Source organism: Tachyglossus aculeatus, chromosome 16 (assembly GCF_015852505.1).
Source record: "Tachyglossus aculeatus isolate mTacAcu1 chromosome 16, mTacAcu1.pri, whole genome shotgun sequence".
NCBI lineage: Eukaryota > Metazoa > Chordata > Mammalia > Monotremata > Tachyglossidae > Tachyglossus > Tachyglossus aculeatus.
In genome coordinates this window covers 46,486,542-46,513,107 of record NC_052081.1, presented here as the reverse complement: position 1 = coordinate 46,513,107, position 26,566 = coordinate 46,486,542, and the positions used below count along the sequence as shown (strand labels likewise).

Below are 26,566 nucleotides of genomic sequence, written 5' to 3'. Positions count from 1 at the left end.
CAGTGGGCTCACAGTCTTAATCCCCATTTTACAGATGAGGTAACTGAGGCACAGAGAACCGAAGTGACTGTCCCAAGGTCACACAGCTGTGAAGTGACTTGCCCAAGGTCATACAGCAGCTAAGTGAAGGAGCAGGGATTAGAACCCAAGTCCTTCTGACGCCCAGGCCCAGGCTCTAGGCGCCAGGGAAGACCGCTTGGATCGTTTCCTCTGAAATTTGTTGGGTTTGGAGACGGCGGCCTCCACATCCTGCTTGCAAAATGGGGGACACGATAATCAATCAATCAATCAATCGTATTTATTGAGCACTTACTGTGTGCAGAGCACTGTACTAAGCGCTTGGGAAGTACAAGTTGGCAACATATAGAGACAGTCCCTACCCAACAGTGGGCTCACAGTCTAAAAGATAAGATACGATAAGAGCCGTATGTTGCCCTTACCCACTACTGTGTCCCGTCCTAATTTGTTCTCTTTATTTCAAGTTCAAACCCGTGGGATGCCAAGGTATTGTGAGTTGGATCAATCTTCGCTGAATCTCCTTAGGAGATTGTTGTACATATTTACTATGGTTGTACATATTTATTACTCTATTTATTTATTTTACTTGTACATTTCTATCCTATTTATTTTATTTTGTTGGTATGTTTGGTTCTGTTCTCTGTCTCCCCCTTTTAGACTGTGAGCCCACTGTTGGGTAGGGACCGTCTCTACGTGTTGCCAATTTGTACTTCCCAAGCGCTTAGTACAGTGCTCTGCACATAGTAAGCGCTCAATAAATACGATTGATTGATTGATTGATTGTTAGCACCTGGGGGATTTCACCCAAGCAAATGAGCGAGCGCTTTCCCTTGAGAAAGTGAGAGCTTTCTCAAGGGACTTTCTGGATTCCCCATCTAGCCGCCATAAAAAGGGAAGCAGTATAAATAGAAGCAGAAGTCTTTACGAAAGCGACTTCCGTGGGTAGGGGAAGCTTTCCTTGGGCTTCGCGTGCCCGTGGTCTATTTTCGCGGTTAGTTCTGGTGACGACGTCGTGTCTGGATGGTCGCCGCTCTGGAATGACGGCATCTCGATCCGTTGAGAAAATAAAATGAAGACCAAGTTTGTTGCGAAATGTGAGTGAGGCACTGTCTCTCAGCTGGAAGGGAGATTCTGAAATCTATTGAGAAGCAGCGTGGCTCGGTGGAAAGAGCCCGGGCTTTGGAGTTAGAGGTCAATCAATCAATCAATCAATCAATCAATCGTATTTATTGAGCGTTTACTATGTGCAGAGCACTGTACTAAGCGCTTGGGAAGTACAAATTGGCAACACATAGAGACAGTCCCCACCCAACAGTGGACTCACAGTCTAAAAGGGGGAGACAGAGAACAGAACCAAACATACCAACAAAATAAAATAAATAGGATAGAAATGTACAAGTGAAATAAATAAATAAATAGAGTAATAAATATGTACAACCATATATACATATATACAGGTGCTGTGGGGAAGGGAAGGAGGTAAGATGGGGTTCATGGGTTCAAATGCCGGCTCTTCCAATTGTCAGCTGTGTGACTTTGGGCAAGTCATCTAACTTCTCTGTGCCTCAGTTACCTCATCTCTAAAATGGGGATTAAGACTGTGAGCCCTCCATGGGACAACCTGATTACCTTGTAACCTTCCCAGTGCTTAGAAAAGTGCTTTGCACATAGTAAGCACTTAAAAGTGCCATTATTATTATTATTATTGCTAGGGAAAGGGACCATTCATTCATTCAGTTGTATTCATTGAGTGCTTACTGTGTGCAGGGCACTGTACTAAGTGCTGGGGAGCGTATAATACAACAATAAACAGACATGTTTCCTGCCCACAATGCGCTTACAGTCTAGAGAGGGGAGGAGACAGACATGAATAGAAAAAAATAACAGATATGGACATAAGTGCGTTGGGGTTGGGAGGGGGCATTCATTCATTCATTCATTCATATTTATTGAGAACTTACTGTGTGGAGAGCACTGTACTAAGCGCTTAGAACTGTACTAAGCACTTCAGTCAGGGCATCACAGAAGTGAGTGGGAGAAGAGGAAAGGGGGGCTCAGTCAGGAAGGCCTCTTAGAGGAGATGGGCTTTCAATAAGGCGTTTAAGTGGGGGAGAGTCATTGTCTGCCGGATCCGAGGAGGGAGGGCGTTGCAGGCCAGAGGTGGGACGTCAAGTTGTATGAGCTCAAGGCACAGTGAAAATAATAATAATAACGAAGGCATTTGTTAAGCGCTTACTATGTGCAAATCACTGTTCTAAGCGCTGGGAGGATACAAGATGATGAGGCTGTCCCACGTGGGGCTCACAGTCTTAATCCCCATTTTACAGATGAGGGAACTGAGGCTCAGAGAAGTGAACTGACTTGCCCAAGGTCACACAGCAGACATGTGGTGGAGCTGGGACTCAAACCCATGACCGGTGACTCCAAAGCCCATGCTCTTTCCACCGAAAAGGTTAGCAATAGAGGAGTGAAGCGTGTGGGGTGGGTTGTACTAGTCCAGCCTCCTAAAATCCCATGTCTGGCTTTAGGCCCATATGTGGTTTACTTACGCATGCTGGCCTGAGGGGAAAAAACCTATCTGAATTTTTTTCCAGGCATCCAATAAAAGTAAACAGTACGGCTTCCTTTCAAAAGAACCCTCAGGGTTAAGAGAACTCGAGTCTGTTAGCCTCTGTGACATCAGCGCTGTATATGATGCAACTAGGCCTATGAGTTTCCTTCCACGTTGTGGTTCAAATTAAAATCTAGCCCACGGGTTCTCCCTGGACTCTGTCTCTGGACCAAGGACAGGTTGAGGGGGTCTGATGATCTTTGCGGTTGATGTATATAGGTTGGGGGATTTGAGGGCTTGTCAATCAATCAATCAATCATATTTATGGAGCGCTTACTGTGTGCAGAATACTGTACTAAGCGCTTGGGAAGTACAAGTTGGCAACATATGGAGACGGTCCCTACCCAACAGTGGGCTCACAGTCTAAAAGGGGGAGACAGAGAACAAAACCAAACATACTAACAAAATAAAATAAATAGAATAGATATGTACAAGTAAAATAAATAAATAGAGTAATAAATATGTACAGACATATATACATATATACAGGTGCTGCGGGGAAGGGAAGGAGGTAATATTCATTCATTCATTCAATCATATTTATTGAGCGCTTACTGTGTGCAGAGCACTGCACTAAGCACTTGGGAAGTCCAAGTCAGCAACATCTAGAGACGGTCCCTACCCAACAATGGGTTCACAGTCTAGAAGGGGGAGACAGACCACAAAACAGATTAACAAAATAAAATAAATAGAATAAATATGTACAAGTAAAATAAATACAGTAATAAATACGTACAAACGTGTATACATAAGATTAAATAATTCATCTTTTTGGATCCTTCTCTTTAGTGCCTTCTTACCCCGGGTGACGGCAAACCGCCTCGTCCGCGGCCAATCGGCTTCTTTGGCACTTGAAACGCTTCCTGCGATTGGTCGGTTTCCCTCACCGGAGAGAAACGGTCTCTTCCATTGGCGAAGGCGGAGAACGGCGGCGCCGCTGTGGTGGCGCGGTTGCCATAGCAACCGCCTGTCGCCTCTCCCGTTGCCAGGTAAGATGCTGCTCGGGCCTTGAGCGGGGGGGAGGATCCAGGAGCTCCTTTCTCCCCTTCTGGACCCTCCCCAGCATCCGAGATCCCCCCCATCAGCCCCTGAGGGACTTTGGAGGGGTTATTCGAGAAGCAGCGTGGCTCATTAATAATAATAAGAAGAAGAATAATAATGATGTTGGTCAGGGGTTCAAATCCTGCCCCCGCCACTTGTCAGCTGTGCGACTTTGGGCAAGTCACTTAACTTCTCTGAGCCTCAGTTACCTCATCTGTAAATGGGGATTGACTGGGAGCCCCATGTGGGACAACCTGATCATGTTATATCCCCCCCACCGCTTAGAACAATCAATCAATCAATCAGTCAATCGTATTTATTGAGCGCTTACTATGTGCAGAGCACTGTACTAAGCGCTTGGGAAGTACAAATTGGCAACACATAGAGACAGTCCCTACCCAACAGTGGGCTCACAGTCTAAAAGGGGGAGGCAGAGAACAAAGCCAAACATACCAACAAAATAAAATAAATAGAACAGTGCTTTGCACATAGTAAACACTTAACAAATGCCATTATTATTATTATTATTATTATTATTCTCTGTGCCTCAGTTACCTCATCTGTATAATGGGGATTAAGACTGCGAGCCCCACGTGGGTCAACCTGATCACCTTGTAACCGTCCCAGCGCTTAGAACAGTGCTTTGCACATAGTAAGCGCTTAATAAATGCCATCATTATTATTATTATTATTATTAAGTGACTTGCCCAAAATCACACAGAAGCTCTGGGGGAATACAAGGAGATGAGGTTGTCCTATGGGGGGCTCACATCTTAATCCCCGTTTTACAGATGAGGGAACTGAGGCCCAGAGAAGTTAAAAGTGACTTGCCCAAGGTCACACGGCAGACATGTGGGGGAGAGGGGATTCGAACCCATGACCTCTGACTCCCAAGCCCGTGCTCTTTCCACTGAGCCGTGCTGCTTTCTCACTGGAAAGAGCCCGGGCTTTGGAGTCAGAGGACATGGGTTCAAATCCAGGCTCCACCAACTGTCAGCAGTGTGACTTTGAGCAAGTCACTTTACGTCTCTGTGCCTCTGTTACCTCATGTGTAAAATGGGGATTAAGACTTTGAGCTGCACGAGGGACAACCTGATCCCCTTGTAAACTCCCCAGCACTTAGAACAATGCTTTGCACATGGTAAGCGCTTAATAAATGCCATTATTATTATTATTTGGCTCAAGCCTCTACCTCAAAGCAGGCCTTTCCCTCTTATAATCAATCAGTGGCATTTTTTTGAGCATTTACTATGTGCAGAACACTGTACTGAGCGCTTGGGAGAGCACAACGCAGCACCCACTAACCCTGAAGATGCTCTACACGCAGTAAGCACTTAGTGAATAATAATAAGAATAATGATGGTATTTGTTAGGCACTTACTATGTGCCAAGCACTGTTCTAAACGCTGGGGGATACAAGATGATCAGGTTGTCCCACGTGGGGTTCACAGTCTTAATCCCCTTTTTACAGATGAGGGAACTGAGGCCCAGAGAAGTGAAGTGACTTGCCCAAAGTCACACAGCTGACAAGTGGCAGAGTCGGGATTTGAACCCATGACCTCTGACTCCAAAGCCCGGGCTCTTTCCACTGAGCCACGCTGCTTCTCTGATACAATTGAAATATGACTGAGTGAAGATATCATCTACTTTCAGGCCACGTTTTCCAGAATTTCTCAGGCCTAGCCCGAGTCTTTCATGCTGCAGCTTACGCCCATTTTCCAGACAGGGCTGAATATTGACAAACAGAACAAACCTAAAAAACCTGCAACATATTAGACGCTCCTCAAGATTTTCCCCCCTGAGGTGCTGTTTGTACACTACCAGAAGTGGAAAAGACCTTGAGAGATCTTGTCCTGCTACCATTCTCCCCAAATCCAACAGACCACAGTTCAACCAAGTATTAAAGACCCCCTAAAATCTCCAACTCCTCCAGGAAGCCTTCCCTGTTTATTATTATTATTATTATTATTATTGTATTTGTTAAGCACTACTATGTGTCAAGCACTGAACTAAGGGCTAGGGTAGTTTCCTTCATTCATTAAATTAGGTAGGGACTGTCTCTATATGTTGCCAACTTGTACTTCCCAAGCGCTTAGTACAGTGCTCTGCACACAGTAAGCGCTCAATAAATACGATTGATTGATTGATTGATTAAATTGAATTTATTGATTGTTTCCTGTGTGCAAACCACAACTATTATTATTATTCTACGAAGCTCCCAGATTAAGAGGAAGGGAGACCAGGTATCTTATCCCCCATTTTGCAGATGAGGACACCGAGGCCTAGGGTCACACAGCAGGCCAATGGTGGAGCTAGGGACTTTAACAACTAATAATAATAATAATAATAATAATAATAATAATAATAATAATAATAATAATAAAGTGCTTGTTACGTGCCAAGCACTGTTCTATGCCCTCTGTAGATACAAGCTGATCAGGTTGGACACAGTCCTTGCCCTACTTGGGGCTCACAGTCTTCATCCCCATTTTACAGATGAAGATGTAAGTCCCCCGTGGGACAACCTGATCACCTTGTAACCTCCCCAGCGCTTAGAACAGTGCTTTGCATGCAGTAAGCGCTTAATAAATGTCATTAATATTATTATTATTATTACAGATAATGGAACTGAGTCACAGAGAAGTTAAGTGGCTTATCCAAGGTCACACAGCAGACTTGCGGTGGAGCCGAGATTAGAACCCAGGTCCTTCTGACTCCCAGACGTGTGCTTTACCCACTAAGCCATGCTTCTCAATGGTATTTCTCGAGCACTTACTATGTGCAGAGCATTGTGCTAAGAGCTCGAGAGAGTACAATACAACAGAGAAGGCGGACAATTTCTCAACTCGATTATCATTCAGTTGTGTAATAATAATAATAATGGCATTTATTAAGCACTTACTATGTGCAAAGCACTGTTCTAAGCGCTGGGGAGGATACAAGGTGATCAGGTTGTCCCACGGGGGGCTCACAGTCTTCATCCCCATTTGACAGATGAGGGAACTGAGGCACAGAGAAGTTAAGCAGCGTGGCTCGGTGGAAAGAGCAGGGGCTTTGGAGTCAGAGGTCAGGGGTTCAAATCCTGGCTCTGCCACTTGTCAGCTGTGTGACTTTGGGCAAGTCACTTAACTTATCTGTGCTTCAGTTACCTCATCTGTAAAATGGGGATTAAGACTGTGAGCCCCACGTGGGACAACCTGATCACCTTCCCAGCGCTTAGAACAGTGCTTTGCACATAGTAAGCGCTTAATAAATGCCATCATCATTATTATTATTATTATTAAGTGACACAGAATCCATGGGAAAGTTCATTCATTCAGTGATACTTAGTGAGTGCTTACTGTGTGCAGAGCACGGTCCTAAGCGCCCGGCAGAGAACAATACAACAATAAACAGACACATTCCCTGCCCACAACAAGCTTACAGTCTGGAGGAAAGCTGGGAAGATGAACTAGGATTTAGAGAAGCAGCACGGCTCAGTGGAAAGAACCCGGGCTTTAGAGTCAGAGGTCATGGGTTCAAATCCCGGCTCCACCAATTGTCAGCTGTGTCACTTTGGGCAAGTCATTTAACTTCTCTGGGCCTCAGTTCCCTCATTTGTAAAATGGGGATTAAGACTGTGAGCCCCACGTGGGACAACCTGATCACCTTGTATTCCCCCCAGCGCTTAGAACAGGGCTTTGCACATAGTAAGCGCTTAACAAGTACCATTATTATTATTATACATTTCCTCCAAGCTCATCAGGTTCGAAAGTAAGAGCCAAGCATCGTTGTTGCATCTCCAGTTGGAAGAAGACCCTATTTTGATGTTTCAGGTAGTCCTTAGAAGAAAAAAAATGCCCTAAGGTAACATCAACAGATGAACAGAGCGGTTAGCTATCGGGCAACATGGACAACTTCCTGCTAAATGGAAATGCCCAAAGAAGACAGACCAGCAAGAACAGGAAACCACGGAAAGGTGCGGTCCATTTGAGTTATCATTTATCTCGGGGAGAAGGAGAGCGCTTCAAGCTGGTATCCATTTCAGGCATCATCATCATCAATCGTATTTATTGAGCGCTTACTGTGTGCAGAGCACTGTACTAAGCGCTTGGGAAGTACAAGTTGGCAACATATAGAGACGGTCCCTACCCAACAGTAGGCTCACGCCGAAGTCTGACATGGAATTTCATCATCTTATCTTTACCTCCCTTTGAAAACCCTCTTCCCATCTGACCTACCTCTCCTCGAAGTGAATCACAGATGCAAAGTAGGAGTAGGATTAAGACTGTGAGCCCCCACCGTGGGACAACCTGATCATCACCATCATCAATCGTTATTTATTGAGCGCTTACTGTGTGCAGAGCACTGTACTAAGCGCTTGGGAAGTACAAGTTGGCAACATATAGAGACAGTCCCTACCCAACAGTGGGCTCACAGTCTAAAACCTGATCATCATCATCATCATCATCATCAATCGTATTTATTGAGCGCTTACTGTGTGCAGAGCACTGTACTAAGCGCTTGGGAAGTACAAGTTGGCAACATATAGAGACAGTCCCTGCCCAACAGTGGGCTCACAGTCTAAAAGGGGGAGACAGAGAACAAAACCAAACATACTAACAAAATAATTCAGTCGTATTTACTGAGCACTTACTGTGTGCGGAACACTGTACTAAGCGCTTGGGATCACGTTGGAACCTCCCCAGCGCTTAGAACAGTGCTGTGCACATAATAAGCGCCTAATAAATAACATTATTATTATTATTGTAAATCAAGTCTAGATGCTGGAACAATCTGGAGATCCGGATTTTCTGGAGTGCGGAATCTGTAATTTATTTAGCCTTAATTCCGATGATAAAAAAACCTATTTTTCTCATGCCCCTCTGTTCAATTCTTTGTATCTTTTTTAAATTTAGGCATCACCAGCTCGTGCCCAACTGCGCCTTCGAATAATTACAAATTTAAGACTTCAGTGACTCCAAATCCAGAGAGAAAAGGATTTAATTGTCAAGCCAAAAGATTCCGGGATGTCCAGGTAAAGAATGTTTTGTTCGTTATGAACACAAGGGGGCAGTGTAATATTGCAATCGCTGTGCTGATTTTTATTTTAAATATACACCATTCATTCAATCGTATTAATTGAGCGCTTTTTAAAAAATATACACCATTCATTCAATCGTATTTATTGAGCGCTTTTTAAAAAATATACACCATTCATTCATTCAATCGTATTTATTGAGCGCTTACTGTGTGCAGAGCACTGTGCTAAGCGCTTGGCAAGTCCAATTCAGCAGCAAATAGAGACAGTCCCTGCCCACAACGGGCTCACAGTCTAGAAGGGGGGAGACAGGCATCAAAACAAGTATACAGGCATCGGTAGCATCATTATCAATCACTCAATCAATCCATTGTATTTATTGAGCGCTTACTTTGTGCAGAGCACTGTACTAAGCGCTTGGCAAGTCCAATTCAGCAGCAAATAGAGACAGTCCCTGCCCACAATGGGCTCACAGTCTAGAAGGGGGGAGACAGGCATCAAAACAAGTACACAGGCATCAGTAGCATCATTATAAATCAATCACTCAATCAATCGTATTTATTGAGTTCTTACTGTGTGCAGAGCACTGTACTAAGCGCTTGGCAAGTACAGTTCAGCAGCAAATAGAGACAGTCCCTGCCCCTGCCCACAACGGGCTCACGGTCTAGAAGGGGGGAGACAGGCATAGAAACAAGTATACAGGCATCAGTAGCATCATTATAAATCAATCAATCGTATTTATTGAGCGCTTACTGTGTGCAGAGCACTGTGCTAAGCGCTTGGCAAGTCCAATTCAGCAGCAAATAGAGACAGTCCCTGCCCACAACGGGCTCACGGTCTAGAAGGGGGGAGACAGACATCAAAACAAGTACACAGGCATCAGTAGCATCATTATCAATCACTCAATCAATCAATCGTATTTATTGAGTGCTTACTGTGTGCAGAGCACTGTACTAAGCGCTTGGCAAGTCCAATTCAGCAGCAAATAGAGACAGTCCCTGCCCACAACGGGCTTACAGTCTATAAGGGGGGAGACAGGCATCAAAGCAAGTATACAGGCATCAGTAGCATCATTATCAATCACTCAATCCATCAATCATATTTATTGAGCGCTTACTGTGTGCAGAGCACTGTACTAAGTGCTTGGCAAGTCCAATTCAACAGCAGAGACAGTCCCTGCCCACAATGGGCTCACAGTCTAGAAGGGGGGAGACAGGCATCAAAACAAGTTCACAGGCATCAGTAGCATTATTATCAATCAATCAATCAATCAATCATATTTATTGAGCGCTTACTGTGTGTAGAGCACTGTACTAAGCGCTTGGCAAGTACAATTCAGCAGCAAATAGAGACAGTCCCTGCCCACAACGGGCTCACAGTCTAGAAGGGGGGAGACAGGCATCAAAACAAGTACACAGGCATCAGTAGCATCATTATAAATCAATCAGTCAATCAATCATATTTATTGAGTGCTTACTGTGTGCAGAGTACTGTACTAAGCGCTTGGGAAGTACAAGTTGGCAACACATAGAGACGGTCCCTACCCAACAGTGGGCTCACAGTCTACAAATAAATAATAAATAATAAATAAATAAATATCTATAAATAAATAGAATTATAGATATATACACATCATTAATGATAATAAATAGAATTATAGCTATGTACATATATGCACAAGTGCTATGGGGCTGGGAGGGGGGTAGAGCAAACGGAGCGAGTCCGGGTGATGGGGAGGGAAGGAGGAGTGGAGGAAAAGGGCTTAGTTTGGGAAGGCCTCCTGGAGGAGGTGAGCTTTCAGTAGGGCTTTGAAGGGGAGAAGTTCATTCATTCATTCATTCATTCAATTGTATTTATTGAGCGCTTACTGTGTGCAGAGCACTGTACTAAGCGCTTGGGAAGTCCAAGTTGGGAACATATAAAGATGGTCCCTACCCAACAGTGGGCTCACAGTCTAGAAGGGGGAGACAGAGAACAAAACAAAACATATTAACAAAATAAAATCAATAGAATAAATATGTACAAATAAAATAAATAGATAAGTGAGGCGGTTTGGCAGATTTGAGGAGGGAGGGCATTCCAGGCCAGAGGTAGGGCCAGGGGTCGACGGCGGGACGGGCGAGAAGGAGGCACAGTGAGCATGATGGAAAGGTCAGCTAAGCTGAAAGAAAATAATCATGTCACTGAACCCTTAGTGGTGGTTACACCACAATTGTGCAAAACAACTTAATGAAAATCAGGTTTTAGAAGTGGCCGGTTAAGGTTCTTGTGGCTCAAAGGCACCATGGCCCGGTAATGATAATAATAATAATTGTGATATTTGTTTTTTTATGGTATTTGTTAAGCGCTTGCTATGATCCAGGCACTGAACGAAGCACTGGGATGGATACAAAGTAATCACGTTAGACGCAGTCCGTGTCCCACACGGGGCTCACAGTCTTCATCCCCATTTTACAGAGGAGGTAACTGAGGCACAAAGTTCTGAATTTTCCCAAGGTCAAGGTTGCTGCCTCATAGGTAAGAAGTCAACCTGCATTGCCCTTGCATTTTGTTATGAGCAGGGCATGGGTCTGCTAATTCGGTTGTATTGTCTTCTCCCAAACACTTAGCACAGTGCTCTGCACAAAGTAAGCACTCAATAAATACCACTGCTTGGATCGATCAGTCAATCAATCAATTGTATTTATTGAGCACTTACTGTGTGCAGAGCTCTGTACTAAGCACTTGGGAAGTACAAGTTGGCCACATATAGAGACGGTCCCTACCCAACAGTGGGCTCACAGTCTAGAAGGGGGGAGACAGAGAACAAAACCAAACATATTAACAAAATAAAATAAATAGAATAGACATGTATAAGTAAAATAAATAAATAAATAGAGTAATAAATGTGTACAAACATATATACATATATACAGGTGCTGTAGGGAAGGGAAGGAGGTAAGGCAGGGGGGATGGAGAGGGAGTGGAGGGGGAGAGGAAGGAGGGGGCTCAGTCTGGGAAGGCCTCCTGGAGGAGGTGAGCTCTCAGCAGGGCCTTGAGCACGCAGTAGGGCCTTGCATTGGATGACCAATTGCACTTGAATTTGCACTCTCCCTCTGTCCCACATCTGTAATTTTTTTTTTTATTAATGCCTGTCTCTCCCTCTAGACTGTAAACTCGACGTGGGCAGGGAATGAAGGGAATAACCGACTCTGTTCTATTGTCCTGTCCCAAGCGCTTAGTCCAGTGTTCTGCACACAGTAATCGCTCAACAAATACCATTGACTGGATGACTGATAGCACTTGGATTTGCACTCTCCCTCTGTCCCACATCCGTAATTTTTTTATTAATGTCTGTCTCTCCCTCTAGACTGTAAACTCGACGTGGGCAGGGAATGAAGGGAATAACCAACTCTGTTACATTGTCCTGTCCCAAGCGCTTAGTCCAGTGTTCTGCACACAGTAAGCGCTCAACAAATACCATTGATTGGATGACCGATAGCACTTGGATTTGCACTCTCCAGTAATTTTTTTATTATTAATGTCTGTCTCTCCCTCTAGACTGTATACTCGACGTGGGCAGGGAATGAAGGGAATAACCAACTCTGTTGCATTGTCCTGTCCCAAGCTCTTAGTCCAGTGTTCTGCACACAGTAAGCGCTCAACAAATACCATTGATCGGACGACTGATAGCGCTTGGATTTGCACTCTCCCTCTGTCCCATATCTGTAATTTTTTTTATTATTAATGTCTGTCTCTCCCTCTAGACTGTAAACTCGACGTGGGCAGGGAATGAAGGGAATAACCGACTCTGTTCTATTGTCCTGTCCCAAGCGCTTAGTTCAGTGTTCTGCACACAGTAAGCGCTCAACAAATACCATTGATTGGATGACCGATAGCACTTGGATTTGCACTCTCCCTCTGTCCCACATCTGTAATTTTTTTTATTATTAACGTCTGTCTCTCCCTCTAGACTGTATACTCGACGTGGGCAGGGAATGAAGGGAATAACCGACTATGTTATATTGTCCTGTCCCAAGCGCTTAGTGCAGTGTTCTGCACACAGTAAGCGCTCAACAAATACCATTGATCGGATGACTGATAGCACTTGGATTTGCACTCTCCCTCTGTCCCACATCCGTAATTTTGTTTATTAATGTCTGTCTCTCCCTCTAGACTGTAAACTCGACGTGGGCAGGGAATGAAGGGAATAACCAACTCTGTTACATTGTCCTGTCCCAAGCGCTTAGTCCAGTGTTCTGCACACAGTAAGCGCTCAACAAATACCATTGATTGGATGACCGATAGCACTTGGATTTGCACTCTCCAGTAATTTTTTTATTATTAATGTCTGTCTCTCCCTCTAGACTGTATACTCGACGTGGGCAGGAAATGAAGGGAATAACCAACTCTGTTGCATTGTCCTGTCCCAAGCTCTTAGTCCAGTGTTCTGCACACAGTAAGCGCTCAACAAATACCATTGATTGGATGACCGATAGCACTTGGATTTGCACTCTCCCTCTGTCCCACATCTGTTAATTTTTTTTATTATTAACGTCTGTCTCTACCTCTAGACTGTATACTCGATGTGGGCAGGGAATGAAGGGAATAACCGACTCTGTTATATTGTCCTGTCCCAAGCGCTTAGTCCAGTGAGTAAGCGCTCAACAGATACCATTGATTGGATGACTGATAGCACTTGGATTTGCACTCTCCCTCTGTCCCATATCCGTAATTTTTTTATTATTAATGTCTGTCTCTCCCTCTAGACTGTATACTCGACGAGGGCAGGGAATGAAGGGAATAACCAACTCTGTTACATTGTCCTGTCCCAAGCGCTTAGTTCAGTGTTCTGCACACAGTAAGCGCTCAACAAATACCATTGATTGGATGACTGATAGCACTTGGATTTGCACTCTCCCTCTGTCCCATATCCGTAATTTTTTTTATTAATGTCTGTCTCTCCCTCTAGACTGTATACTCGACGTGGGCAGGCAATGAAGGGAATAACCGACTCTGTTATATTGTCCTGTCCCAAGCGCTTAGTCCAGTGTTCTGCACACAGTAAGCGCTCAACAAATACCATTGATCGGATGACCGATAGCACTTGGATTTGCACTCTCCCTCTGTCCCATATCTGTAATTTTTTTATTATTAATGTCTGTCTCTCCCTCTAGACTGTATACTCGACTTGGGCAGGGAATGAAGGGAATAACTGACTCTGTTATATTGTCCTGTACCAAGCGCTTAGTCCAGTGTTCTGCACACAGTAAGTGCTCAACAAATACCATTGATTGGATGACCGATAGCACTTGGATTTGCACTCTCCCTCTGTCCCATATCTGTAATTTTTTTTATTAACGTCTGTCTCTCCCTCTAGACTGTAAACTCGACGTGGGCAGGGAATGAAGGGAATAACCGACTCTGTTATATTGTCCTGTCCCAAGCGCTTAGTCCAGTGTTCTGCACACAGTAAGCGCTCAACAAATACCATTGATCGGATGACCGATAGCACTTGGATTTGCACTCTCCCTCTGTCCCATATCTGTAATTTTTTTATTATTAATGTCTGTCTCTCCCTCTAGACTGTATACTCGACTTGGGCAGGGAATGAAGGGAATAACTGACTCTGTTATATTGTCCTGTACCAAGCGCTTAGTCCAGTGTTCTGCACACAGTAAGTGCTCAACAAATACCATTGATTGGATGACCGATAGCACTTGGATTTGCACTCTCCCTCTGTCCCATATCTGTAATTTTTTTTATTAACGTCTGTCTCTCCCTCTAGACTGTAAACTCGACGTGGGCAGGGAATGAAGGGAATAACCGACTCTGTTATATTGTCCTGTCCCAAGCGCTTAGTCCAGTGTTCTGCACACAGTAAGCGCTCAACAAATACCATTGATCGGACGACCGATAGCACTTGGATTTGCACTCTCCCTCTGTCCCACATCTGTAATTTTTTTTATTATTAACGTCTGTCTCTCCCTCTAGACTGTATACTCGACGTGGGCAGGGAATGAAGGGAATAACCGACTCTGTCCTGTCCCAAGTGCTTTGTCCAGTGTTCTGCACACAGTAAGCGCTCAACAAATACCACTGATCGGATGACCGATAGCACTTGGATTTGCACTCTCCCTCTGTCCCATATCCGTAATTTTTTTTATTGTTAATGTCTGTCTCTCCCTCTAGCCTGTACAGTCGACGTGGGCAGGGAATGAAGGGATTAACCGACTCTATTATATTGTCCTGTTCCAAGCGCTTAGTCCAGTAAGCACTACCACAATAAATACCATTGAGTGACTGAATGAATGAGGGCAGAGACCCCCTTTTTGTCCCCCTTCCTACCCGCTAAACTTCCCCGTATGGTTTTATTTCTCCATCGCCAATCTCCCCCAATCGCATCCTGTTCACTCATTAACCTGGAGGAACCCTAGACTATCTCGGCAGAGATGGAGACGACAGAAATAACTGTTTGCTTCCCTGACCTGAGTCAACCGTGTCGGACGGGCCTAGCGTGTGCCCCGTGGGTCAGCGGGCCGTGCCACAATAGCAGAGGAGGGTGGTGGACGTGGATGGTTCTGGTTCTCTCAGGCCTGAACTCTGCCCTCCAGTCAAAATCATGTGTGTATATATGTGTGTGTGACAGAGAGAGAGAGAAAGAGAAAGAGAGGGAGAAAAAGAGAGAGAGAGAGTTGGGTTTTCTCAAAGACAGTATACAAAATAATAATAATGGCATTTATTAAGCGCTTACTATGTGCAAAGCACTGTTCTAAGCTCTGGGGTAGACACAAGGAAAAAAATACCACAAATATTATTACTTTGCACATAGTAAGCGCTTAACAAATGCCATCATTATTATTGTCATTATTATGACTAGGAAAGCCACAGTTATTAGTAGTAGTAGTCATAATAATGATGGCATTTATTAAGCGCTTACTATGTGCAAAGCACTGTTCTAAGCTCTGGGGTAGACGCAAGGAAAAAAATACCACAAATATTATTACTTTGCACATAGTAAGCGCTTAACAATGGCATCATTATTATTGTCATTATTATGACTAGGAAAGCCACAATTATTAGTAGTAGTCGTCATAATAATGACGGCATTTATTAAGCGCTTTCTATGTGCAAAGCACTGTTCTAAGCGCTGGGGTCGACACAAGGAAAAAAATACCACAAATATTATTACTTTGCACATAGTAAGCGCTTAACAAATGCCATCATTATTATTGTCATTATTATGACTAGGAAAGCCACAGTTATTAGTAGTAGTAGTCATAATAATGATGGCATTTATTAAGCACTTTCTATGTGCAAAGCACTGTTCTAAGCGCTGGGGTAGATACAAGGTGATCAGGTTGTCCCACGGGGAGGCTCACAGTCTTAACCCCCATTTTACAGAGGAGGTCACTGAGGCCCAGAGAATGAGAATAATAATAATAACGGCATTTATTAAGCACTTACTATGTGCAAAGCACTGTTCTAAGCGCTGGGGTAAATACAAGGTGATCAGGGTGTCCCATGGGGGGGCTCACAGTAATTATATAATGATAATTTATATGTATGTAATTAATAACTAATAACATAATTATCTACAATACAATTATAGTAATATAATAATTATGGTATGTTATAATAATAATAATAATAGCATTTATTAAGCACTTACTATGTGCAAAGCACTGTTCCAAGCACTGGGGTGCACAGCTCATTTCACACATTCCTTGCGATTCAAACTGGGACCATTTTTTCACTGGATGACTACTACTACTACTACTACTACTACTACTACTACTACTACTACTACTACTACTACTACTACTACTACTACTACTACTACTACTACTACTACTACTACTACTACTACTACTACTACTACTACTGAAGCAGCGTGGCTCAGTGGAAAGAGCCTGGGCTTTGGAGTCAGTGGTCATGGGTTCAAATCCCGGCTCGGCCAATTGTCAGCTGTGTGACCTTGGGCAAGTCACTTAACTTCTCTGTGCCTCAGTTACCTCATCTGGAAAATGGGGATTGACTGTGAGCCCCCTGTGGGACAACCTGATCATCTTGTATCTCCCCAGTGCTTAGAACAGTGCTTTGCACATAGTAAGCGCTTAATAAATGCCATCATTATTATTACTACTAATAATAATAATTGTGGCTTTCCTAGTCATAATAATGACAATAATAATGATGGCATTTGTTAAGCGCTTACTATGTGCAAAGTAATAATATTTGTGGTATTTTTTCATGCTATGTGCCAAGCTCAATAAATAAATAAAATAAATAATTATGGTATTTGTTAAGCGCTTACTATGTGCCAAGCACCATTCTAAGCGCTGGGGAGGTTACAAGGTAATCAGGTTGTCCCACGTGGGGCTCATGGTCTTAATCCCCATTTTACAGATGAGGTAACCGAGGCACAGAGAAGTTAAGTGGCTTGCCCAAGGTCACACAGCAGCCAAGTGGCAGAGCCGGGGTTAGAACCCACATGTGGGACACGGACTGTATTCAATCTAGTATCTACCGTAGCGCTTAGTACAGAGCCTGGAACTTTGTAAGTGCTGAACAAGTACCAGTTATAAAACAAATGGGCAGGAATGCAAGTCAGGAAACTGAGTCCTCATCCCAACTCCGCCACTGATTAGCTGTGTGACCTTTGGCAAGCCACTTAACCTCTCTGAGCCTCAGCCTTCTCGTCCATAAAATGGGGACATTTTACAGATTTCGACCGCTCTCCTCACCTCTTAGGCCGTGAGCCCGTTGTGGGACCGAGACTGCGTCTGATCCGATCAGCCCCAGCGCTTCACGCGTTGTATTGGAACGTAGCAAGAGCTTAAAAACCAGAAATGTCAACCAATCAATTGGTAATAATAATAATAATAATGTTGGCATTTGTTAAGTGCTTAATATGTGCAAAGCACTGTTCTAAGCGCTGAACTACGAGTTTAGGAGAGTACAACACAACAGAGGAGGTATAAATGATCTTTGCCCACATGGGGTTTACAGATCAGAGGGGGAGATGGACGTTTGATTAAATTAAAGATGGGGAAATGAAGGAGTATAGGCACGTTTTTGGGCAAATCGGCTGGATAATTGCTCAGCCGTTGTCCAGTTCACCAGGGCCAAGCAGATGGGGCCAATAAGCCTGCTGTTGCAAGACTTACAATTAGTTGTTTAAGGAAATGAGTCTCATCAATAGACCTCATTCTAGTTTCCCCGGCTGCCCCCTCAGGGCTCTCTTCTGCCCTTCGCTTCTGGCAGCCTCACCCATTTTGAACAAAAAAAAATGGGGTTTTCTGGCTCAATTCACAGCTGCTGGCTCTCCCCGGTCACCTGCGCACACAGGTGTGGAAAAGCAGCAGGAGGGCACAAGGGCTGCAGAGAGGGGGCAAAGGGTGAAAAGAAGGGCTGAATTTGGGGTGCAATTCTACCTTCATGGCTTTTAGAGAGGTTAGTCTGGGGCCAGTCAGGCAGGCTTGATGTTTTCTTGTGATCTCCTAGTTCCTGCACAATTTCTCCACTGGATTAGCCTCAAACAAGCTCCGCTTCATCCTCAGACCCGATTTTGCTTTATTTATGCCTTAAGCCTTTCAGGAAAACCCCTGGGCTGAAGAAAGGGTGAAACTGGAAGATCTTTGATGGCATGGTGATGCCTTTTATCGATCCATCAGATTTATTGAACGCTTACTGGGTGTGGAGCACTTGGGAGAGTTTAATAATAATTGTAGTATTGGTTAAGCGCTTATTGTGTTCCAGGCACTATATTAATAATGTTGACGTTTGTTAAGCACTTACTCTGTGCCAAGAGCATGGGGGGGATACAAGGTAATTAAGGTTGTCCCACGTGGGGCTCACAGTCTTAATCCCCATTTTACAGTTGAGGGAACTGAGGCACAGAGAAGTTAAGCGACTTGCCCAAAGTTACACAGCTGACAAGTGGTGGAGGTGGGATTCGAACCCATGACTTATGACTCCCAAGCCTGTGCTCTTTCCACTGAGCCATGCTGCTTCTCTAAACATCTTCTCTATTAAGCGCTGGGGGGAATACAAGCAATTTGTGTTGGACGGTCCCTGTCCCCTGTGGGGCTTATAGTCGCAGTTATGGTATTTGGTAAGCGCTTACTATGTGCCAGGCCCGATACTAAGCGCTGGGGTAGATGCAAGCAAATCGTGTCAGACACAGTCCCTGGCCCACATGGGATTCACAGTCTCGATCCCCATTTTACAGATGAAACCAGAGTCACAGGAAATCTTGCTGGGAGTCTCGTTATGTCTCCACACCTTTTTAAAATTAGATAAATCATGTTAGAAGCAGAAGTCCCCCAAACTTTCCCAGTGTCTCACTTCCTGTCTGTCTGTATCTCTTGAGTTTCTCTCTGTCTCAATTTGGTTCTCTCGGGCTCTGCTGTTTCTCGGTTCTCTCGGGCTGTGATGCCTCTTGGTTGTCTCAGGCTCAGCTGTCCGCAGTCTGCTTCCTCTTTCAGTTCTCTTAGGCTGCGCTGCGGCGTCTCTTCTTCAGTCTGGTTCTCCCTGATAGTTCTCTCCGCCTCCGTCTGGTTCTCTCTGGCCCTGTTGTCTCCCAGTTCTCTTAGGTGATGCTGTCTCTCTGCCTCGGGCTAGTTATCTCTGGCTCTGCGGTCTCTCGGTTCTCTCAGGCTGGGCTCCCTACCTCAGTCTGGTTCTCTCTTCTTCTGCCGTCTCTTTGGGCCAGGCTAGTTATCTCTGGCTCTGCTGTCTCTCGATTCTCTCAGGTTGTGCGGTCTCTCCGCCTCAGTCTGATTCTCTCTGGTTCTGCTGTCTCTCTACGCCAAGCTACTTATCTCTGGCTCTGCTGTGTCTCGATTCTCTGAGACTGCTGTCTCTGCCTCAGTCTAGTTATCTCTGGCTCTGCTGTCTCTGGGTTCTCTCAGGCTGTGTTGTCTTTGCCTTAATCTGGTTCTCTCTGACTCTGCTGTCTCTTCAGGCTGTGCTGTCTCTGCCTGTGTGATTCTCTCTGGTTCTGCTGTCTCTCTACATCAAGCTATTTATCTCTGTCTCTGCCGTGTCTCAATTTTCTCAGACTCTGCTGTCTCTGCCTTAGTCTAGTTATCTCTGGGTTCTCTCAGACTCTGCTGTCTCTGCCTTAGTCTAGTTATCTCTGGGTTCTCTCAGGCTGTGCTGGCTTTACCTTAATCTAGTTCTCTCTGGCTCTGCTGTCTCTTCAGGCTGTGCTGCCTCTGCCTCAGTCTGATTCTCTCTGGTTCTGCTGTCTCTCTACGTCGAGCTATTTATCTCTGGCTCTGCTGTGTCTCGATTCTCTCAGACTCTGCTGTCTCTGCCTCAGTTTAGTTCTCTCTGGCTCTGCTGTCTCTAATAATAATAATAATAGGCATTTATTAAGCGCTTACTATGTGCAAAGCACTGTTCTAAGCGCTGGGGAGGATACAGGGTGATCAGGTTGTCCCACGTGGGGCTCACAGTCTTAATCCCCATTTTACAGATGAGGTAACTGAGGCCCAGAGAAGTGAAGTGACTTGCCCAAGATCACACAGCAGACATGTGGCGGAGTTGGGATTCAAACCCATGACCTCTGACTCCAAAGCCCGGGCTCTTGCCACTGAGCCACGCTGCTTCTCTACAGTCTCTACAGGCTGTGCTGTCTCTGCCTCGATCTGGTTCTCTCTAGTTGTGCTATCTCTGGGTTCGCTCAGACTGGGCTCACGGTAATAACAATAATCTTGGTATTTTTTAAGCACTGTACTCAGAACTGGGGTGAAAACAAGCAAATTGAAGTGGTTGCAGTCCCTGTGAGGTGGATGCGTGGGGCTCACAGTTTTAATCCCCTTTTTACCAGATGAGGTAACTGAGGCACAGAAAAGTGAAGTGACTTGCCCAAGGTCATCATCATCATCATCAATCGTATTTATTGAGCGCTTACTGTGTGCAGAGCACTGTACTAAGCGCTTGGGAAGTACAAGTTTGCAACATATAGAGACAGTCCCTACCCAACAGTGGGCTCACAGTCTAAAAGGTCACAGAGCGGACACGTGGAAGATCAGGATTACAACTCAGGTCCTTCTGATTCCCAGGCCCTTGCTCTATCCACTAGACTATATTCTCTCTGGTTCCGCTGTCTTGGTTATCTCGGGTGGTGCTGTCTCCGCTTCAGTCTGGTTCTCTCGGCCTCTGCCGTCTTTCTGCCTCTGACTATCTCTGCTGATCGTGGTAGCCACCGTGCCAGCCGAAAGCCCTCCACTGGCCACCTGGGCCACAGATGAGAAAAATGCCACTCTAGAGCTATTAACCTGTTCATCTAAGGCCCCCAGCAGTCCTCTCCAGATAGAGGTTTGAACTCTTGATCCACAGATGAGACACACTTGATTTTATGGCCAACTCAGAAGGCGGCTGCCTCATTTTCCCCTGGACTCCTGCCGCCGTGACAGCCCCACATTAAACTCTCAATGTCGTTGGAGGCCAAAGGGCCACTCCTGGACATTTTCTGTGAGTTCTTAGGACAAGCCCTCCTTCCTTCCTTCCCTGCTTCCCTCCCCTCTCCATCCCCTCAGGCCCAACCTACGACTTCTACTCGTTCTCGCGGCCTATTCTCCCCAGAGCCAAAGTTCCTGCGCTTGGCCGATAACCCATCAATCCGAGTAGCGGGTTTTACCCTTGAGTTCCCCTCCTGTCCAGAAATGACACCGCTGACGGCACACAGCTATCCGTGAGTGTTAGCCTCACGGAGGCGGGGAACCATTTTAGTCTTGAGAACCGAAACAGGAGCCATTTTGGCCTAGACAGTAGCCGGGCTTTTTTCCTGGCCCCTTGCCATTAGGGTGAGCCGGACTTTTAGGCACCAGAGATGAGGAGTGGAAACAACTCCGTGAGTTGTTTCTGTAGCCGTGGTGATGGTTTATGCTGAGCCAGCTCACAAGTCTCCCTGAACGGAGTGCCCACACCCAGGAGTTCGAGTCTGGATTCTGTTCCCGAATGTGCCACCCAGTGCCTCCTGTGTGACCTTAGGCAAGTCATTTAACCTCACCGGGCTTAAGGCTTCCCATCTGTAAAATGGAGATAATTGTACCTACCCGCACCCTGCCTTTTAGGCATGCTCATTAGGTCGAGTGGATGGAAGGAAAATGAAATTCTCTGAGCTCTTTGGCAGAAATAAAATGACGATAGTGGTGTTATGTCACTGTGAGTAGCAGCAAGGTCTAGTGGAAAGAACACAGGGGTGGGAGTCAGGAGTTGTGGGTTCTAATTCCACTGAGCTGCTGCGTGACCCTGGATAAGTCGCTCAACTACTCTGGCCTCAGTTTCCTCATCTGTAAAATGGAGATTAAATCCTCCTCCCTCTGACCTAGACTGTGAGCCTCACAGGGGACAGGGACTGCGCCAGTTATCTGGAATCTATCTCCCCACTTAATACAGTGCCTGGCACATTGTAAGCGCTTTACAAGTACCATTAAAAAAAAGTAAGTGCTTAAGAAAAATACCACAATTATCATAATGATAGTAATAATAATATTTGTTCTGACTCTTAGGCTCATGATTTACCCACAAGGCCAGGCTGCTTCTCTACAACGATTGTTTCAGATGGTTCCCTTCAGCATCTAAGCATCCAGGTGAACCAGCCACCAATATCCTCCCTTTGGCAACTGGACTGGAACATGAAATGAGAGTCCAGTTGTCTGGAATGAGAGCACTACAAAAGGAAGGGACATCTGGTCTCCCTCCCAAACTCCGGCCTCAGCCTCCACCTCTCCCCAGGCACCCCCCTGCCATTTAATACAGATGCCAACGTGAGTCTACATTTGGTCTGTGAGGTAGCAATGACCTTTTCGAGAACCGAGGCTGGTTTCTCTGTGATTTTACTCTTCTCTCTTCGGAAATAATTGTGGTATTTGAGAAGCTCTTACTGCGATTCATTCACTCATTCAGTCGTATTTATTGAGCACTTACTGTGTGCAGAGCACTGTACTAAGCGCTTGGGAAGTACAAGTTGGCAACATATAGAGACGGTCCCCTCCCAACAACAGGCTCACAGTCTTGCTGGGGTAGATACGAGCAAATCGGGTTGGACACGGTCCCTATCCCGCATGGGGCTCACAGTCTTAATCCCCATTTTACAGATGGGGGAACTGAGGCACAGAGAAGTGAAGCGACTTGCCCAGAGTCACACAGCAGACAAGTGGTGGAACCGGGATTAGAAACCGGGTCCTTCTGGCTCCTGGGCCCCGGCTCCATCCACTAGACCATACAAAACCCAAGAGGAAAGCTGAATCAGGTGGGCTGCAAGGAGTGGAAATAATTCTCACTGCCTCCACAGTGCCCTTATCCCCAGAAGATCCCAGACACCACAGAAAAATGCAGGCTTTCAGGAACCCCGAGCTTTCCCCTTGGAAGAGTTTGATATCCGCATTATGAGAATGGTGGGAAAATCACACCTGCCCTTCTAGACTGTAAATTCGTTACGGGCAGGAAGTGTATCTCTTTAGTGTTGTTTTGTACTCTCCCAGGCCCTTAGTACAGTGCTCTGCACATAGTAGGCGCTCAATAAATGTGACTGAATGAATCCCAGCATCCAGTTGACCCACCCAGGGCAGAGCAAAGCCCGGGGAAGCCAAAAGAATTTTCCTCTCAGCGTGTTCCCTTTCCTCCTCAGGACGAAAACCCAGGCCCCGGCTCATACGACATCATTCACCGATCGCCCGAGTTCAATAGCGTCTCGCTGTCAAAGAAAGGAACGGGTACTTTTCCTTCCTTGGTAAGAGGGGGCTTCCCTCCTCCTAAGAGAGAAACAGCGTGGAAAAAGCACGGTCATGAAATGTGGGAAGCAGCGTGGCTCAGTGGAAAGAGCCCGGGCTATGGAGTCAGAGGTTCAAATCCCGGCTCTGCCACTTGTCAGCTGAGTGACTTTGGACAAGTCACCTCACTTCTCTGGGCCTCAGTTACCTCATCTGGAAAATGGGGATTAAGACTGTGAGCCCCACGTGGGACAACCTGAGCGCCTTGTAACCTCCCCAGCGCTTAGAACAGTGCTTTGCTCATAGTAAGCGCTTAGTAAATGCCATGATTATTATTATAAAAAAGTACTTTGTACAGTGCTCTGCACACAGTAAATGCTCAAGAAATAACATCGATTGATTGATTCCAGCTCAAGACCCTTTTGAAATTCAAAGGGGAAAAAAAATCCAAAAGATAAACCCGAAAACACTTTTTATTTCTTCTAAAAGCCCGTGGTTCCTTCCATTTTCCTGAGCGTGAGCCACTCCGGGAAGACCCCCAAGCGATTTTTCCAGTTTCACAGAGGGATCCGATCTGAAGCCGTAACTGAGTAATAATAATTGTGGCATTCGTCAAGTGCTTACTATGCGCCAGGCGCTGGACCTTATAAGCTCTGGGGTGGATACAAGCGAATCGGGTTGGACGCAGTCCCCGTCCCATTACCGGCCTGCTGCCACTTCAGGTTGGCAGAGCGGAATTGCTCAAGGCCCCACCCGGCCTCGATCCGGGGTGAACTCCCCTGGATTGGGTGACTGGGTGAACTCGGCCCGAGTTCAGGTCCTGGGACGGGTCAGCCAAGGAAGGGCCGCACCCTGCCAGAGGCTCCACGCTGGCGAAACGGCTCAGGACGGGCCCCGTCGCAGAAGGAGGGCCGGGAGCGCCCGTGTCAGCACGCCTCTGCAGCGTGGTCAGAGGCCGAGCCCAAATCCAGGACTCTCTGGAGGCTCTCCCTGCGACCTCGACCCCTTCCTCTCCAGGGCCCTAGTCACCTCGCTCCCACCCCTCTCCCCCTTGAGATGTGGGGCGAATGCTCCTGGCAGTGATTGAAGTGGACTCGCTAGTGCTCCGGCGATTATGTGCAGCCTGGGCACTTCCCACTGTCCCCTAAGGGATTTCTTTTTCACATCATGGCACTGCCCGATCCCTCTCGGGCCTCCCAGCCTTGGCTCTAGCCTCGGGGGTCAGCGCTTTCTGCATTGCTTCTCCGGGAGGAGTTCCACGTCCAGGTTTCGGGTGAAAGATAGGGAAGGAGGATGGAGATTCACTTAATAATGACGGTATTTATTAAATGCTTACTATGTGCCAAGCACTGTTCTAAGCGCTGGGGGAGATACAAGGTCATCAGGTTGTTCCACATGGGGCTCACCGTCTTCATCCCCATTTTACAGATGAGGGAACTGAGGGACAGAGAAGTGAAGTGAATTGCTTAAAGTCACACAGCCGACAAGTGGCGGAGGCGGGATTAGAACCCATGACCTCTGACTGCCAAGCCCGTGCTCTTTCCACTGAGCCTTGCTGCTGCTCTAGCTGCCGGTTGTCGCCCTGGTTATGTCCCCTGAACCAAGTGGCATCTCTGCGCCTGCACAAAGAGCACTTAGTACAATGCTCAGCTCGTAGTAATAGAGAAGAAGCACAGTGGAGTGGATTGAACCCGGGCTTGGGAGTCAGATGACGTGGGCTCTAATCCCGGCTTTTCTACTTATCTGCTGTGTGACCTTGGGGAAGTCACTTCACTTCTCTGAGCCTCAGTTAGCTCATCTGCAAAATGGGGATTGAGACTCTGAGCCCCACATGGGACAAGGACTAAGTCCAACCTAGTTTACTTGTATCCACCCCAGCGCTTAATACAGTGCCCTGCATTCATTCATTCATTCAATCGTATTTATTGAGTGCTTACTGTGTGCAGAGCACTGCACAAAGCGCTTGGGAAGTACAAGTTGGCAACATATAGAGACGGTCCCTACCCAACAGCGGGTTCACAGTCTAGAAGGGGAAGACAGACAACAAGACAAAACATATTAACAAAATAAAATAAATAGAATAAATATGTACAAGTAAAATAAATAAATAGAGTAATAAATATGTACAAATATATATGTACAGGTGCTGTGGGGAGGGGAAGGAGGTAAGGCACAGGGACATAGTAAGCACATAGTAAGCGCTTAACAAATACTGTAATTATTATTGTTATTATTATTACTAATAATTGTGGCTTTTGTTAAGTGCTTACTATGTTCGAATCCCAGTTCGAATCCCGGCTCCGCCACATGTCTGCTGTGTGACCTTGGGTAAGTCATTTAACTTCTCTGAGCCTCAGTTACCTCATCTGTAACATGGAGATGAAGACTGTGAGCCCCCCGTGGGACAACCTGATCCCCTTGTAATCTTCCCCAGCGCTTAGAACAGTGCTTTGCACATAGTAAGCGCTTAATAAATGCCCTTATTATTATTATTACCGGTCACTGTTCTAAGCGCTGGGGTGGATACAACCAAATCAGGTTGGACACAGTCCGTGTCCCACATAGGGCTCCCAGTCTTAAGCCCCATTTTACAGTTGAGGGAACTGAAGCATAGACAAGAATAATAATAGTAATAATAATAATAATGGCATTTACTAAGCACTTACTATGTGCAGAGCACTGTTCTAAGCGCTGGGGAATTTACAAGGTGATCAGGTTGTCCCACGTGGGGCTCACAGTCTTCATCCCCATTTTACAGATGAGGGAACTGAGGCCCAGAGAAGTTAAGTGACTTGCCCAAAGTCACACAGTTGACAAGTGGTGGAGCCGGGATTTGAACCCATGACCTCTGACTCCAAAGCCCGTGCTTTTTCCACTGAGCCACAACTGGCCCAAGTACACACAGCAGACAAGAGGCAGAGCTGGAATTAGAATCCAGGTCCTTCCGACTCCAAGGCCTGTGGTCTATCCATTTGGCCACACTGCTTCTCTGTCTGGCACATACTAAGCACATTACAAATGCCATTAAAAAAAAAAATAAAAGAAGGATTCTGAGAAATCTGGCTGGGGCAACAAGAAGGGAAGAAATGTGGTCAGTTCTGGTCCTCCCTTTCCCATGAAATGCTTTCCCAAGACCTGCCAGAGTCACTCTATTTTCACATCATCAAT

At 45.8% G+C, this 26,566-nt stretch overlaps 2 protein-coding genes across 5 annotated transcripts in view; one reads left to right on the top strand and one right to left on the bottom strand.

Annotated features, from left to right (window-relative positions):
- The window catches only part of NIPAL3 (NIPA like domain containing 3), a 36,920-nt gene extending 33,402 nt beyond the window's left edge, over positions 1–3,518 (bottom strand). The window contains exon 1 of one of the 2 annotated variants that reach the window (XM_038758076.1): positions 3,430–3,518. The gene's annotated coding sequence lies outside the window, so the exon portion shown is untranslated. Of the gene's footprint in view, positions 1–2,567; positions 2,633–3,429 lie in introns of those variants that run through there. The other variant, XM_038758077.1, reaches the window with a different exon arrangement.
- A 3,908-nt stretch (positions 3,519–7,426) lies between these two features.
- Positions 7,427–26,566, top strand: part of STPG1 (sperm tail PG-rich repeat containing 1) — a 39,054-nt gene continuing 19,914 nt past the window's right edge. For 2 of the 3 annotated variants that reach the window (XM_038758202.1, XM_038758204.1), the window contains exons 1-3: positions 7,427–7,628; positions 8,569–8,687; positions 23,317–23,418. In XM_038758202.1, coding sequence (XP_038614130.1) covers positions 7,559–7,628; positions 8,569–8,687; positions 23,317–23,418 — 291 coding nt within the window. In that variant the 5' untranslated portion in view covers positions 7,427–7,558. The remainder of the gene's footprint in view (positions 7,629–8,568; positions 8,688–23,316; positions 23,419–26,566) is intronic. The other variant, XM_038758203.1, reaches the window with a different exon arrangement.